We start from the raw sequence: 14,435 nt of genomic DNA, 5'->3' as shown, positions 1-14,435 counted from the left end.
GATGTTACACACATTTGTGTCAACTTCTGTGCATGTTATCAGGCCAAAATCATCAGGGTATGTGAACTTTTGATCAGGGTCATTTGGATGTTGTGGGTTGTCATTATGATTTTAAGAGAAAACACAGTATTATGACAATAAATGGCTTCACCCAACCACTAACCATGAGTGGAGAAAAAAGTTTTGCTGTTATTATTCATATTCTCTGAAGAAAGGCCAAGAAAGCAAAAATTCTGCAGGGGTATGTAAACTTTTGAGAGCAACTGTAATCAGTTAAGAGTCAGACAGACTTCCTATGAGAGTGAGTCGATTGGTATTGATTGACACCCCATGAAGGTGAATTAATTGCTGGATCGAGCTATGAAAAAGGTATCAGAACATCAACAAAGAGATAAGGGTATGCTACCAAGGGGGCAGCTGTGCGAGCTATATTATTTGCACATGGAAAGTCAAATGATATGCACTATGCTAAGAATGTGAGTGCTATGGTTTAAGCTCAAAGACCAAAGGGCAGGAAAAAAAAAAAAAAAAGAAAAAACAAGCAGTGCTTCCAAATGGTCATGGTAAAAGGATGGTGATTTATTCCATGCCAAACTCTTAGAGCCCAAACTTTGTATAATTCTGCATGGAATAAATCATTTTTTTTCACTGTGACTATTTGGAGGTGCTGCCCGGTTTCGTTTGATAGATAGATAGATAGATAGATAGATAGATAGATAGATAGATAGATAGATAGATAGAAATATGCTTGGTCACTTTTCATACTGATATATCATATGGTGAACCAGAAAATGTACATCCAGCTTCTTGGCTGCTTGTTTATTCCTTACAGAAGATAATACCATACATCAGGCCCATTGATAAAATCCACGCTATTTGCCCAGGCTGACATGTTGTGACCTCACTGCTGCCTACAGTAGACTGTGTAATGAACAGCAAGATAGTGATTTATCTGTATTGACCCCTAGTGAGTTATGAGGCCATCACTTCAAGCAACTTGTGGAAATCTATACCATGCATATGCTTTATAGCAATGTCCTTCAGCACCTGCTCAGACACATATGTCACCATCCATGGCCTTGAACCACTGCTAAGTATATGTCCTTAACCATTCGTCACCCTCATCAAAAAATTCATCTTTACTGTTTTGACACGGCTGTTTGTTTTTATTTGTTTCTTTTACATTTTTGGCAATTTTAGAAATAATAAATGATAAAAGGATAGACATTGACAGATTAGAGGTAATAAAACAAACCAGATAGATAGGCAAATAGAAAAGTGAATCATAATAGATAGATGGAGAGAGGGAGGCAAGGAAGCAAGGTAGGAAGGAAGGAAAGGAATAAAAAACAAAAGCATGAAGGGAAGGAAGAAGGATAGAAAAAAGGAAGGACAAGGGATAGAAAGTAATAAGGAAAGGAAGGAACAAGTATAGAAGGAAAAGAAAGAAGAAAGAAGGAAGGGAATGAAGAATAGGGAAAGGAGAGAAAAGGGAAATAAGAAAAAGAAGAACAAAGGATAGAAAGGAATAACGAAAGGAAGGAAGAAGGAAAGAAGGAAGAATGAAGGAAAGGAAGAAGGAAAGGAAGAAGGAAAGGAAGAAGGAAAGGAAATAAGAAAAGGAATAACAAAGGATAGAAAGAAATAAGGAAAGGAAGGAAGAAGGAAAAAAGAAAGTAAGGAAGAATGAAAAAAGAAAAGGAAGGAAGCAGCATACATAAATAATATGATATATTTGTAGGTAGATACATGAAAAGATTTCCCTCATTTTGACAAACTGAGATGAAGTATTTCCAGTATTGCTTACAATTGCTTTTTGCCTTTGTCGTTCCCTCTGTTTTGCTCGCTCTGACTCCCGTTTTTCGTATTCCTTGCGATACTCTTCCCTCTTCAGGCACTCGTGTTGGTATTCCTCATAACTGTCATATCTAGAAATTGATATAAGCAATTAATGCAGTATGAGAAGCATGGGATTCTATCAATAGTTTGCTGCAATAGCCTTGTGGAGCTTCCTACCTTGGTCTACGACTGTATGGTGACCTTGATCTAGATCGTTCATACACTGGAGAGTTCTGTTTACAATGATCTGTCTCGTAACAGCAGTAAGACCTTAAAATAGAAGGAAAATTCAGATATAATTCAATGTCGTAGTAAAAAATAAACTAAAGTGCAGCTTGGCAAAGGAAGATCTCAACAGGACAGGTTTCCTCCATATTAACATATCAGTATGATATTTTATGGCTGCAGACCTAGTAGACCCAATCGCACCAACGAAATGATTGACATTGGCCATATGTCAGATGCTCTAATATGCAGGTCAAAAAATTCCTTCAAATAAGTATACGTTAGCATATAGATTAAACATCCAGTTTTGTTTTGGCTGATGAAAGTTGCTCATCCTGCAAGCAGAAGCCCATCATAATTCTATAGCAATCATGATAAACTACATATGTCACTTTCTACTGTGTATATTTACTATGTATATTTCTCTCCACACTGTGACATTTATGCTTCGTATGCTAACCATTTGTTCCATAGTTGCTAAAAATACTGTTTTAGGAGGATATTGGTTATGATTGCAATGGAAAAAGAGCTGGCACAATCGTATTACGACTGCGTCAAAGAATGGCAAGTCACCACACATGTCGTGGGGTCACCAAACTCACAACCTTTGGGATGGTGCAAAACTTGCAATGAGCAACATATATACACGATACTTCCAGTAAAATAAATAAGCAGCAATCACCCTTGAATATTGCTTTATTCTATCAACACGAAAAGTGGTGTTTGTGGGTTGTGCATTCAAGCTGCATCAAGCAGGCAATGGCTGTTTCGCAATGGAACTAGTGGTTCATCTGGCCACATGTTGGATCCAGTTGGGTGAACACGTGGATGGGCTGCGCTGCTGAAGTAAGTCAATTCTAAAGAAATGATGATGAGGAAAAGGTTTTTTTTCACAATGTGTTTCAGCGCATCCTTATCAAGTGAAAAACAGGTTTGTCTTTTTTCACTTGATAAAGAAGCCGGTATGACACTGAAACGCAATGTAAATAAAAAATCTTTTCCTCATCATTTCACAAGAATTGACTTACTTCAGCAGCAAAGCCCAACCACGTGTTCATCCAACTGGATTCAATATCTCCTGGAGGATTTACCCACCAGCCTTAGGGCAACAGCAGCTGTTCTTCTTCATGCCTACACAGGAGTTGCCACAACTCCTCCGGGTGAGAGTTACCAGCACTCTCCTACTCTCCCTCCATAGAGCAAAACAGAAAACCTGGAGTAATTAGTCCAAAAGGAAAAAGAAGTGCTAAAACATTTATTTTATTATATCACAAAAAGGCACATAAATTTACAAAAATATTATATCATAACAACAATAGTTAATGCAGAGAGGGATTGGAAACAAAAATATATGGGTCTCAAAAATTCTGTCATGAGGTGGGTACAGCATTCATCAAGGTATATAAAGTGCTTGTGCTGGGATGGAAAGGTGCATATTAAATGTTTATATGGTACCATGTTAATTGTGTACAATCACTGCTAACCAGAATCCATAAGGTGCCATATACTAATATAAAGAAAACACCACAGCCTATCCCATAGATATCAGAATGCTCTTACCCATAGTCCCTCGCTAAGACACCACAGCCGTAGCCCCAACGCGCGTTTAGCGATGGCTTCTTCGGGGGGCCATAAATGCTGTACCCACTTCATGATAGAATTTTTGAGACCCATATCTTTTTGTTTCCAATCCCTCTCTGCATTAACTATTGTTGTTATGATAAAATATTTTTTGTAAAATTATGTGCCTTTTTGTGATATAATAAAATAAATGTTTTAGCACATATTTTTCCTTTTGGACTAGTTACTCCGGGTTAGTTTTCTGTTTTGCTGTATACATGAGGAGTGTCTATGTAGGTACTACCCAGGTCCCAATTTTTCAGGCAAGGGACTATATTTAGGATGTTATGATTACGCATTCTGTTCTGATTCCCCTGTCTCCCTCCATAGAGTATCACCCTATTGAGCGCTCTGTTTCCCACTTCTGGATTTACACATCTAGCCAGATGTGAAATGATCTCTAAGGTGAGGGCTGCTTATTTTTTCTACTGATAGAGTGTTTGTTGTCCTTGGAATGATGTAGGATGTCTTACAGACAACGCTAGTGGGAAAAAATATTCAAAATAGCTCTCCTCCAAAAAACTGCCTCTCCGATGCTAGCTACTGGTAATGACCCTGTAAGTCGACATCTGATCCACTACTGAGCCTAAAAATATGATTCAAATATGATTCTGGATATTAAAAGCTTTGTTTTGTTTGGCTGAATCCCTAATCATATTTCACAGCTCCAAGAAGTCAGACAATGACTTACTATGTGGCTACCTAGAGGTGGCACTAGGGAGGCATATATACATATAACAATAGACATACTGTATGTTTTCAGTTTGTGAGCCTTGTTCCACCCAAGTTCATGAAACTCTAATTTAGGTTGATAACCTGTTAACAGGTCCTCTGTGGCCAGTTTTTCTTTTCATTATATTTCCGCCTCTCCATTTTTAAAATTTTTCTTATCAGCCATATGTTTCCAGAGATCGGGGTCTTTATTTAGTTCTAATTTTTAAAGCTCTTTTCCAAGGGGGCAATGCTTGCACAATTCCCTGGGGGCATGACTTTAGGTTTTTAGACCCTATGAGCAACGACCCGTTGGTAAAGACCATAAAAACTAGTACTAAATTAAAAGCGACATTCCTCTAAAACTGTGTGCGAGATAGAAAGAAAGAAGGAAAGAAAGAAAGCGAGAAAGAGAGAAAGAAAGAAAAAGAAAGAAAGAAAGAAAACTTAGGGAGAGTAAAGAGAACAAAATCTGGCCACTTCTGACAGTCTTTTTAAAGGACTTCCAACTGGGGCAAAGCATCTCCATTTTGTCAGTAGGGTTTAAGGACATGATAGAGGAGCATCTTTAAGAAGTCAATATGGAAAGCCACCAAAAACCATTTGTCCTTGCTTAAGCAGACTATTTATGTATTGCAAAGACAGTCATGTCTCCAAATGGACACCCTCTGATGCTACATTTCCCCAGGTTAAAGTTAATGCCAACAGCAACTACCCTGACAAAATCAGATATTTCCCAGGGGTCTTGAAAGACAGATACGTCACAGCTGTGGCTCCCTATTGGAATCGGGTTGTCTCTAATGGAGCAATCCTTTCAAAAGGGTTGTTCAAAATAGGATAAACATGGTAGCTGTCTTCCCAAAAACAGTGCCACATCTGTCCACAGGTTGTATGTGGTATTGCAGCCCACTTCCACAAAGCTAGACTTGAACACAACCCAATAACTCGTGTAGAAAGGTAAGATGACACATTTTACCAATCTTATCCGCCTTTTTATTTAAAAAATAAATAAAATCATTTTACCTTAATTTGCTGCCCCTTCAGGTAAATGATATACTGCTATTGCTGTCCCGAAAATAGTTTTTAACCAAGAAAATTAACTGTTTTTGTGAGGATCCCTGGTTACATTCAATATCTAAAGCAGAAATTGTAATCTCATATTTCATTGTCAACATGTTAAAAATGTTGCAAAAAGCAAAATCGATGTTATTATGAGAAAAGTAAGAAAAAAGGAAAGCTAAAAGAAAAGGGGAAATAAATGGGAACAAGAAATTAAAAAAAAAGATTTTACGGCATCATAGGGAATGGTCTATGATATCCAGCAGAGAATTAGAATCAATCGGAATGTTTCATTAATTAATGTCTGTTAATTCCGTGTGAACCCCGCTGAGTTCAGTGACCTGCAGAATGTATGTTTCAAGGGAACGCGTTTGACGTAGATTCTGCTCCGGTGAACCATTACACAATCTAAGGCTGATTGCGCTGATACGCTGCTATCTTATTCCAATACTTTATCCTTTTTATAAATTGGACAAAGCGTGCGAGAAATCAATCGCTTTGATTGATTAAAATAAGTATATTGTTCCCGTTATCGTTTCCATTCCACTCAATAAACCCAAGTGCGTTCCATATATTGTCACCAGAGCATTCTTTAGCTTTTCTAACACCATCGCAATCATTTATAAAGAAGGAACTGACACTACGTTTAGGGGAATGCGTTACAGTTCCGTAATTTTATCACAAGGGTTAATCATTGAGGCTTAATGAATATTGCTCTCTGCTACTTCAAGACTGATTGGGAAAAGCTGAAATTCTGACGGACAACATCATAGATCTGTGTGATAAATACAATGTACATTATCTGGATTTCAATCATTAAGCTGTCCTTCTGAGAAAAGCTATAAAATAAAAATCCCTCAAAATATAAATTAACCTAAAAAAAACCCATGAATTTCAAATTCTGCAAACAAACTTAAAAAAAACCCAGATGCACTGATTTAACAAAGTGTTTTCCCTAGAAATATAGAGTAAAACATAATGTTAACTCATAATTTTTTGTGCAACTTGAGGTTATGCAAAAATTTGGCCACTTTTGAAGTTTTCAAGCAAGTTTCTTCCAGCTCCACCAAAATGGGCAGAACTGGGGCACGACAGGGATGTGACGCCACAGTTTGTTTAATTCATGTCTTGCATACTCCACAATCCACTTTTTCAGGCTTTCTAGATTTATTAAAGGAAACCTGTCATGTGAAGAAAAAAAACTATTAACCTGGTTAATCTGCAGGTTAATAGCATTCTGGACCTGCCTGGTGCCTGCACTGAGAGCCCTGCTGCCAGGAGTAAATTAATTTTATTCCTCCCACTAGTGTTTGGGCTTCAGTCACGGGGGTGGAGACTTCTAGTCAGTCAGTGCCGGGGATGCGATTACAGCCGCCGCTCCCTATACAATGAGATGTGAATGAACCCGCACTATGAACTACCCCGGTGACTGCAATCCCAATGCTACCGTGAGGAATAAAGTTAATTTCCTCTCGGCAGAGAGCTCTCAGTGCCAGAGCTGGGAAGTTTGCAGAATGCTATTAACCTGCAGACTGACCCCATATCTGCTGGTTAACAGCACCTTTTTCACATGACAGGTTCCCTTTAAGAAGCATTCACCACTTAATGAATCTGGCACATCTGACTACCACATGACCACTCATCAAGACTGGAGTCAACAACGCGGGTCTTGATGAATCGGGGACATGGTTTATTTTAACATACAAATTTTAGCTTGAGATGTACCACTTAAAGGGGATTTCAGGGCTGAGAAGAAAAGTCTGCAGTCACTCTATGTGACTGCAGACTATCGAATCATGACAGAGTACGATGCGAAAACTCGTCACTATGCTCCATGAGAGTGGGTGGTCAGATGACCTCATGTATACGAATTACACAGCTGCAGTCACGTGTCAACTAGACTCTCCTTTGCTTCATTCAATGGACCTGGGTTCAAATGCCACCAAAACGTTTGTATGTTCTCCCCTTGTTTGAGTGGGTTTCCTCTAAGTTCTCCTCTTTCCTCCCACACTCCGAAGACACACCGCTATAATTCAACAATGCCAATTTTCTCTATGTCTATAACAGCCAACGTATTGAAAATCAGCTTTCCTGTATGTAGCTACCAAATATAAGGCAATGAACGCCCTGTGCTGGACAAGCATGACAGTACAGAGCATTTTAAGTATAGTTGACATAATACTAGGAGGTCAAAAAAAGTTGTTTTTAATGTTGGCCTTCAACATAAATCTAGTTTTTCCCAAGACAGTTGACATTTTGACCAAGCCCTTGGGCTGACCATCACATCCAGATCTGAAAAATCAACAGCCTGCTGCACTCTTTCCGCTAAAGCAATAAATAGTGAGTTATTAAATGTTCCTGTCAGTTGACAATGCTCAAGAAAAGAAATACTAAATAAAACTAAAAAGACGTGAATTGCTTGGTTGGCCTCGAACACCAAATAATTATTAGTAGCTGATAATATCTTTCATTCTTGCAGATAAATCAATATAAAGATTACAATCTTGGTGGCCATACATTACTGGCTACATAAAAATACAGATCTTTCCACCCTTTCTTTTTCTTAAATTTTGTTAAGGACTCCAATTGAACAACATTATCAAAACAGAAATTTTCCACACCTTTTTACATTAAAGCCACAAACTGAAATGCATTTTATTGGGATTTTGTGGGATATACCAACACAAAGTAGCAAATATTTTTGAAGTGTAAAGGAAATGATAGGTTTTTTTAAAATATAAAAAATTGTGAGCTGCATTTGTGTTTAGCCTACTGTAGTCTTGATACCCTTAAGAAAAATCATGAGTAACCAATTGCCTCCAGAAATCAGATAATTTGTAAATTGAGTCCACATGCCTGTAGTTTATTCTCGGTGTCACCACAGAAGCTCAGTGAATGCCTCAGAGGTTTGTTTAAGAACATTATGCATCAAACAGTACAATGAAAACCAAGGAACTCACCAGACAGGTCAGGGATAAAGTTGTGTAGTAAAGTAAAGCAGGGTTAGATTATAACAAAATAGCCCAAGCGTCTCATGGAACACTGTTCAATCCATCTTCCAAAAATGGAAGGAGTATGGCACAACTACAAACCTAAGATATGGCACCTAAACTGACATCCCAAACAAGGAGAGCACTAATTAGAGAAGCAGCCAAGAGGCCCACTGTCCCCCTGGAGGAGATGCAGAGATCCAGAGTTCACATGCGAGAATCTGTCCACAGGACAGCTATTTGATGTATACTCCACAAACCTGACCTTTATGGAATAGTGGCAAGAAGAAAGCATTTTTTGAAAGCAAGCCATAAGAAGTCAAGTTTGCAGTTTGCAAAAAGCTAATAGGGGACACAGCTAGCTTTTGGAAGAAGGTGCTCTGTTCAGATGAGACTAAAGTCAAACATTTTGAGCTAAATGCAAAACGCTATGTGTGGTGGAAAATTACCCCTGCACATAATCTTGAAAACATCATCCCCACCGGCACCGTCAAACATGGTAGTGGCAGCATCATGCTGTGGAGATGCTTTTCTTCAACAGAGACAGAGAAGCTGGTCAGAGTTGGTGGGAAAATGGATGGAGCTAAATACAGGGCAATCCTGGAGGAAAACCTGCTAGAAGCTGCAAAATACTTGAGACTGAGGCATAAGTTCACCTTCCAACAGGACCCTAAACATACTTCCATAGCTGCAATGGATTGGTTTAGATCAAAGCATATTTATGTGTGTGATTGGCCCAGTCAAAGTCCAGACCTAAATCTCATTAAGAATCTGTGGCAAGACTTGAAAATTGCTGGTCATGGAAGCCTCCAACCAGTCTCACTCGGCTAACGCTAGTGTGCACAGTAGAATGGGCAAACATTTCAGCCTCTAGATGTGCAAAGCTGGTAGAGACAGACTACAAAAGACTTGCAGCAGTATCTGCAGCGAAAGGTGGTCCTACAAAGTATTGACTAGGAGGGGCTGAATACAAATGCACATTACAATTTTCAAACTTATATTTTTAAAATATTTAGAAACCATGTGCCATTTCATTTACACTTTACAAATACTGGCTTCTTACTGGTGGTATACATAACATAAAACCCCAATAAAACACATTTACATTTTTGGATATAATGTGAAAAAATGTGGAAAAAATTTATCACAAACTCATAGTTTCATTCCACAGCTGGTCATATCATCACAGAATAAGCCCAGGGTAAGAGAAGAATTAAGAAAAGACAAGTTTTTAAAACTTAGTTTTGTCCCCGACTTAATAGCCAGCAAGTTTAACAACACTATAAAGTTGGGTTACGATAGCATGGTTGCCACGGCATGGTTGCCACGCATATTTTTATTCTTCTCGCCTATTTTATATCATAACAAGAGCGAAACACGTCGATATGTGATCAAGGCTTTTAGCAGGACATCAAAGGTCTAATAAAATCCTTCATAATATCATTACTTTTTACCTACCCTGATGAAGATCTGCTTGATGGTGATCTGGATCTTGAACGTGAATATGGAGACTGTGAACATGATCTATGTTGAGAAAAAGATCTAGACCTTGATCGAGAACAAATCCGTTGTGACCTTTGTGAAAATAAGAATGTTGGTGGGGATACAGAATATCTGCTTGGAGAACTGAAGGATGAACAAGATGGTGATACATCAAATAATGAATAGGATTGCATTCCATCCCAGGAATAACACAGTTTATCATTCTCATCCTCGCTGTCATCAAACAAGCTATCCATACCCAGTCCAGACGTTAAAAACATAGGTAGTCTAGAGAACTGATCATCATTGTAACCATTGTTTCCCAGGTCACTGTTTTTGTTTTCGTCTTCATAAACCGCTTGGGTTGGGTCTCCAAAGTGCTTATTGAGTTCTGCACGGATTTCCTGGTCTTGCAGTGGTTTGCGACTGCAGTTCTGAGAGCTTGTCATGGTTCCCTCAAAACTGTCTTTTGGACTTTCCTTTTGATTTTTTAATGAACAGACTTGTGATTTTTTCCCGGGCAGGGAATCTTTACATTCAAGTTGTCTTGAGGCCTGTAAATCTTGTGATAAGCTAATATGTATTTCTGATTTTGAATTCATAAACTGACAGTAGTCATGGTCTCCAAAAAGCCGTAAACTAGGTCTCTTCACCTTTTTCTCGTCTTGTCCAATGACCACAGAGGTTTTGCTAAGCTGTGCATATAGTTCGGATTGTTCAGGACCCTTTTTTGAGTTAATTACTTGGATGCTGGAAGACTCAATGTAACGAGATTTCTTAGCGGGTGGCACACCAGACTTACAAGAAGACTTCGGCTTTGGAGAAGTCCTGAATGGGTTATCTTGGTTGGCTTTATGAGGTGGGGTTGTTGGTGGGGTTAGTCCTAAAATTAAAAAAAAGAAAGAATTTATACCCTCAATAGCCATTCTAGTATTTCCATCATTTATAACCAATCAAACAAATAGAGGTGCCATGTTGCTAGCTAAGGTTGGTACCTTAAATGCAGCCATGCATTTTCCGAACTGGACAATTTCAGTGGGACCAGCCAATTATTTAATGCATATAAGAGTGTCTAAATTCTTTCCAAATAATGTGAAAAAAAAAAAGGTTGGACATGTTGAATTTCACAATGTCCTTTCCTTTTATTCTTGTAGAAAATCAACCACACTCACACGAAGGATTTCAGTTTATGCTGGTTTATTTAACACAATAGTTCAACATAGTCCTGGGTAAGGGACAGAAAAGTGACAAGTAGTGCTAGAAGCTTGACATTCGACATGTCCCAGGTCTTTTTCAAATTTGTCGGTGTTTTGTAGGATATCAACGGTGAACTATTGTGTTAAATAAACCAGCATCAAACTGAAATCCTTTGTGTGAGTGTGGTTGATTTTCTACAAGTCTACAACTTGGGTCTACCAATTCAAAACCTGCACCCTCTCATTAACGCTGAGTGCGCTCCATATTTCTCTATTTTTCCTTTTATTCTAACAGGAGACAATCTAACGTCACCTAACAGGAGCTGGCAGCTACGTACTTCCTTCTCATTTTTAAAAACAGATGTTTGCTCAGCAGAACTGAGCATCCATGGGAAAGTCCAGAGGAACAATTGTCAGCTTAAAGAAGTTGGCCAGTACTTTGTTATTTATGGCCTATTCTTAGGTTAGGCCATCAACATGTGATCAGTGAGGGCACCCTTGCCGATAAGCTGTTACTGGCAGTGCCCGGAAATTTTGGGATACTGCTGGAACCCAGCACCTCTGTGATTTCTACAGTGGCCGCAGCCAGGTGCTGCAGATCCATAGGGGGTGGAGTTGCAGTACCCGGCCGCGGCCACTATAATTTTCAAGGAGCTGCAGCAGTATTCTGGCAGCATCTGTGATCAACCGATCAAACTTTGATGGCTTATTCTAAGGGTAGGCCATCAACAAAAAAGTACTGGCCAACTTTTATGATCAATTGGTTCATAACTACTTAAAAATTATTGGTAGCTTTACATACCAATAAATTTACAATTCTCTATGACCACATGATCTTCTGTTTTTAAACTACTATATACCTCATACATAAACAATACCAGCTCATTACCATGTACTAATACATCATGCAGATAATTATACGGAAGAGGCTCAATATCATTACTCTACAGTTCGTTATTATTTCCTGCTCATGATTAACACAAGTATTTGTGTACCAAAAATGAAGCAACTCACTAACAATGAAAAGCCGAGCATCCGGCAAGGCGATAAGATGGGGGTTTAATTTTCCTCAACTTATGTAATTTGCTCAATTAAAATGCAAAACGAGAAGTAATAATGTTAAATCATTAGCTATAGGGGATGTAAATAAAATGATTTTCTCCATTTACTTTCTGTGCATTTCTTTTCAAATAAAAAAACAATTATAATTAGTACTAATAAGTAATTATGTGTACAGACGCACCAGGCTATTGATATTAAAAGAGCATAATTATATCCTGATGTTTTTAATGATAAAGTTCATTAAAAATGAAATGACAAAAGAATCTAAAAATACTTGAGAAATAGAAGAGTGATTCAGGGAAAAGTGTCACCAGATTCAATTCACCCTATCTCTCCGCCGACACCATGAAACAAGCCAAATATCAGCATCATCGGTAGTTACAGACCAGCAGGATACCTTGTGCCCAGTAAAGGAAACATTCTGAAGACCAGCTCTGGTATACTGGTAGGACTGTTCAACCCTAGATATATCTACCTTAAAAGTAATCTGTCAGTAGGTTTTTATTAAATCTGAGAACAGCAAAATGTAGGGGTGGGGTGCCTGATTCCAGAGATGCCTCACTTGTTTAGCATCTTGCAGTTTCAAAACAATCAGTGTTTTATCATCATGAGAATGTCACTGCTCGACTAGGTTTCATGTGTAAGGCAGTCTAGATAATCTGTGTAACTCCGCCCTCACCACTGATTGGCAGCTTGCTAGAAAGCTGCCAATCAGTGGTGTGGGTGGGATCATACAAGGCTCAGCATTCACAGCACTGCTGCAACTACAGCAGAGAAAACAGGGATTTCATCAAAACTGCACAAATCTGCCCAGTAAGTGATACATTGCTAGAATCAGGCTTTCTGCCCATATATCATGCTGCTCTCAGATTTCAAGGCAAAAAAAACTGCTGACAGATTCCTTTTACAAACATATGGTAGTGTCATTAGCTGATACAACCCTGTACAATCCTACCCTAAAATAGTACATAACATGAAATCAAATTGAGTCCTACTAATCTCATACTCCTTTGGTACTGTGGTATACACCCCTCGGTAGACTTAACCTAACTACAGAAGAACGTGTAATGGTTCCTAGTAGCCTGTGGTACTGGTGTTTGGTTAATACTGGTACTGTGGATGGCTAATACAACACTTTATAGACCAACCCCAAAAACATAACATACAGAAGAACCTCTAAAGGCTCCCACTAGTCTGATACTACTCTGTTAACTGAGGTTGACTAATACAACTCTTTATAGATCTACGTAAAAAACAGGACATCTTCTAATGGTGCCTACTAGTCTGATACTCCTCTGGGACTGTGGGTGGCTAATACAACCCTTTATAGACTTACCCCAAAAACACGACATACAGAGAATGTCTAATGGCTCCCTGTAGCAGTAAGTCGTCTGGTCCAATAATAGGCTAATACAACCCTTTGTAGACTTACCACAAAAACACGACATACAGAGAATGTCTAATGGCTCCCTGTAGCAGTAAGTCGTCTGGTCCAATAATAGGCTAATACAACCCTTTGTAGACTTACCACAAAAACACGACATACAGAGAATGTCTAATGGCTCCCTGTAGCAGTAAGTCGTCTGGTCCAATAATAGGCTAATACAACCCTTTGTAGACTTACCACAAAAACACGACATACAGAGAATGTCTAATGGCTCCCTGTAGCAGTAAGTCGTCTGGTCCAATAATAGGCTAATACAACCCTTTGCAGACTTACCCCAAAAACACGACATACAGGGAAGGTCTAATGGCTCCCTGTAGCAGTAAGTCGTCTGGTCCAGTAATTGGCTAATACAACCCTTTGCAGACTTACCCCAAAAACACGACATACAGAGAATGTCTAATGGCTCCTACTGGTCTGCCACGTCTCTGGTGAGATATTCCAACCCTGTTTACAACTACCCTGAAAATACTACTTAATACTAGAGATGTCGAAATGGCTCCTACAAGTCTGATGTTCCTCTAGTACTATGGTTGACTAGTACAGCCCATTATATAAGAAGCATAGGATCACTGATTAGAAGCATTATCTCTGCACATTCGGAAAGGTGCTGTGATCGGTTATGCGGTTATTTTTTTAGTATGAGTTATTCAGAGTATAAAATGCATATTAGTGAATCTTTTTTTGGTGCTATTAAAGTGTTTCCATGGTTTTTAAGTGCTAGAGATGACTCCATTTACCCTATTGCACAATGCAGCCTTGTTTTGTTTGAGTGATTGAGACCTCTTGATATTATCTTCTAAACAT

The 14,435-nt window shown here is 38.7% G+C and overlaps 1 protein-coding gene across 3 annotated transcripts in view; it reads right to left on the bottom strand.

Moving 5' to 3' along the window:
* Nucleotides 1-14,435, bottom strand: part of PPARGC1A (PPARG coactivator 1 alpha) — a 141,042-nt gene that overhangs the window by 15,312 nt on the left and 111,295 nt on the right. For all 3 annotated transcript variants that reach the window (XM_077279963.1, XM_077279964.1, XM_077279965.1), the window contains 3 exons: nucleotides 9,903-10,809; nucleotides 2,017-2,109; nucleotides 1,808-1,928 (listed from right to left, as the gene is read on the bottom strand). In XM_077279963.1, coding sequence (XP_077136078.1) covers nucleotides 1,808-1,928; nucleotides 2,017-2,109; nucleotides 9,903-10,809 — 1,121 coding nt within the window. The remainder of the gene's footprint in view (nucleotides 1-1,807; nucleotides 1,929-2,016; nucleotides 2,110-9,902; nucleotides 10,810-14,435) is intronic.

The sequence above is a fragment of the Ranitomeya variabilis genome, chromosome 1 (genome assembly GCF_051348905.1).
Source record: "Ranitomeya variabilis isolate aRanVar5 chromosome 1, aRanVar5.hap1, whole genome shotgun sequence".
In the NCBI taxonomy this organism is placed as follows: domain Eukaryota; kingdom Metazoa; phylum Chordata; class Amphibia; order Anura; family Dendrobatidae; genus Ranitomeya; species Ranitomeya variabilis.
The sequence above is the reverse complement of the archived record's forward strand: the minus strand, read 5'-3'. Positions and strand labels throughout refer to the sequence as shown.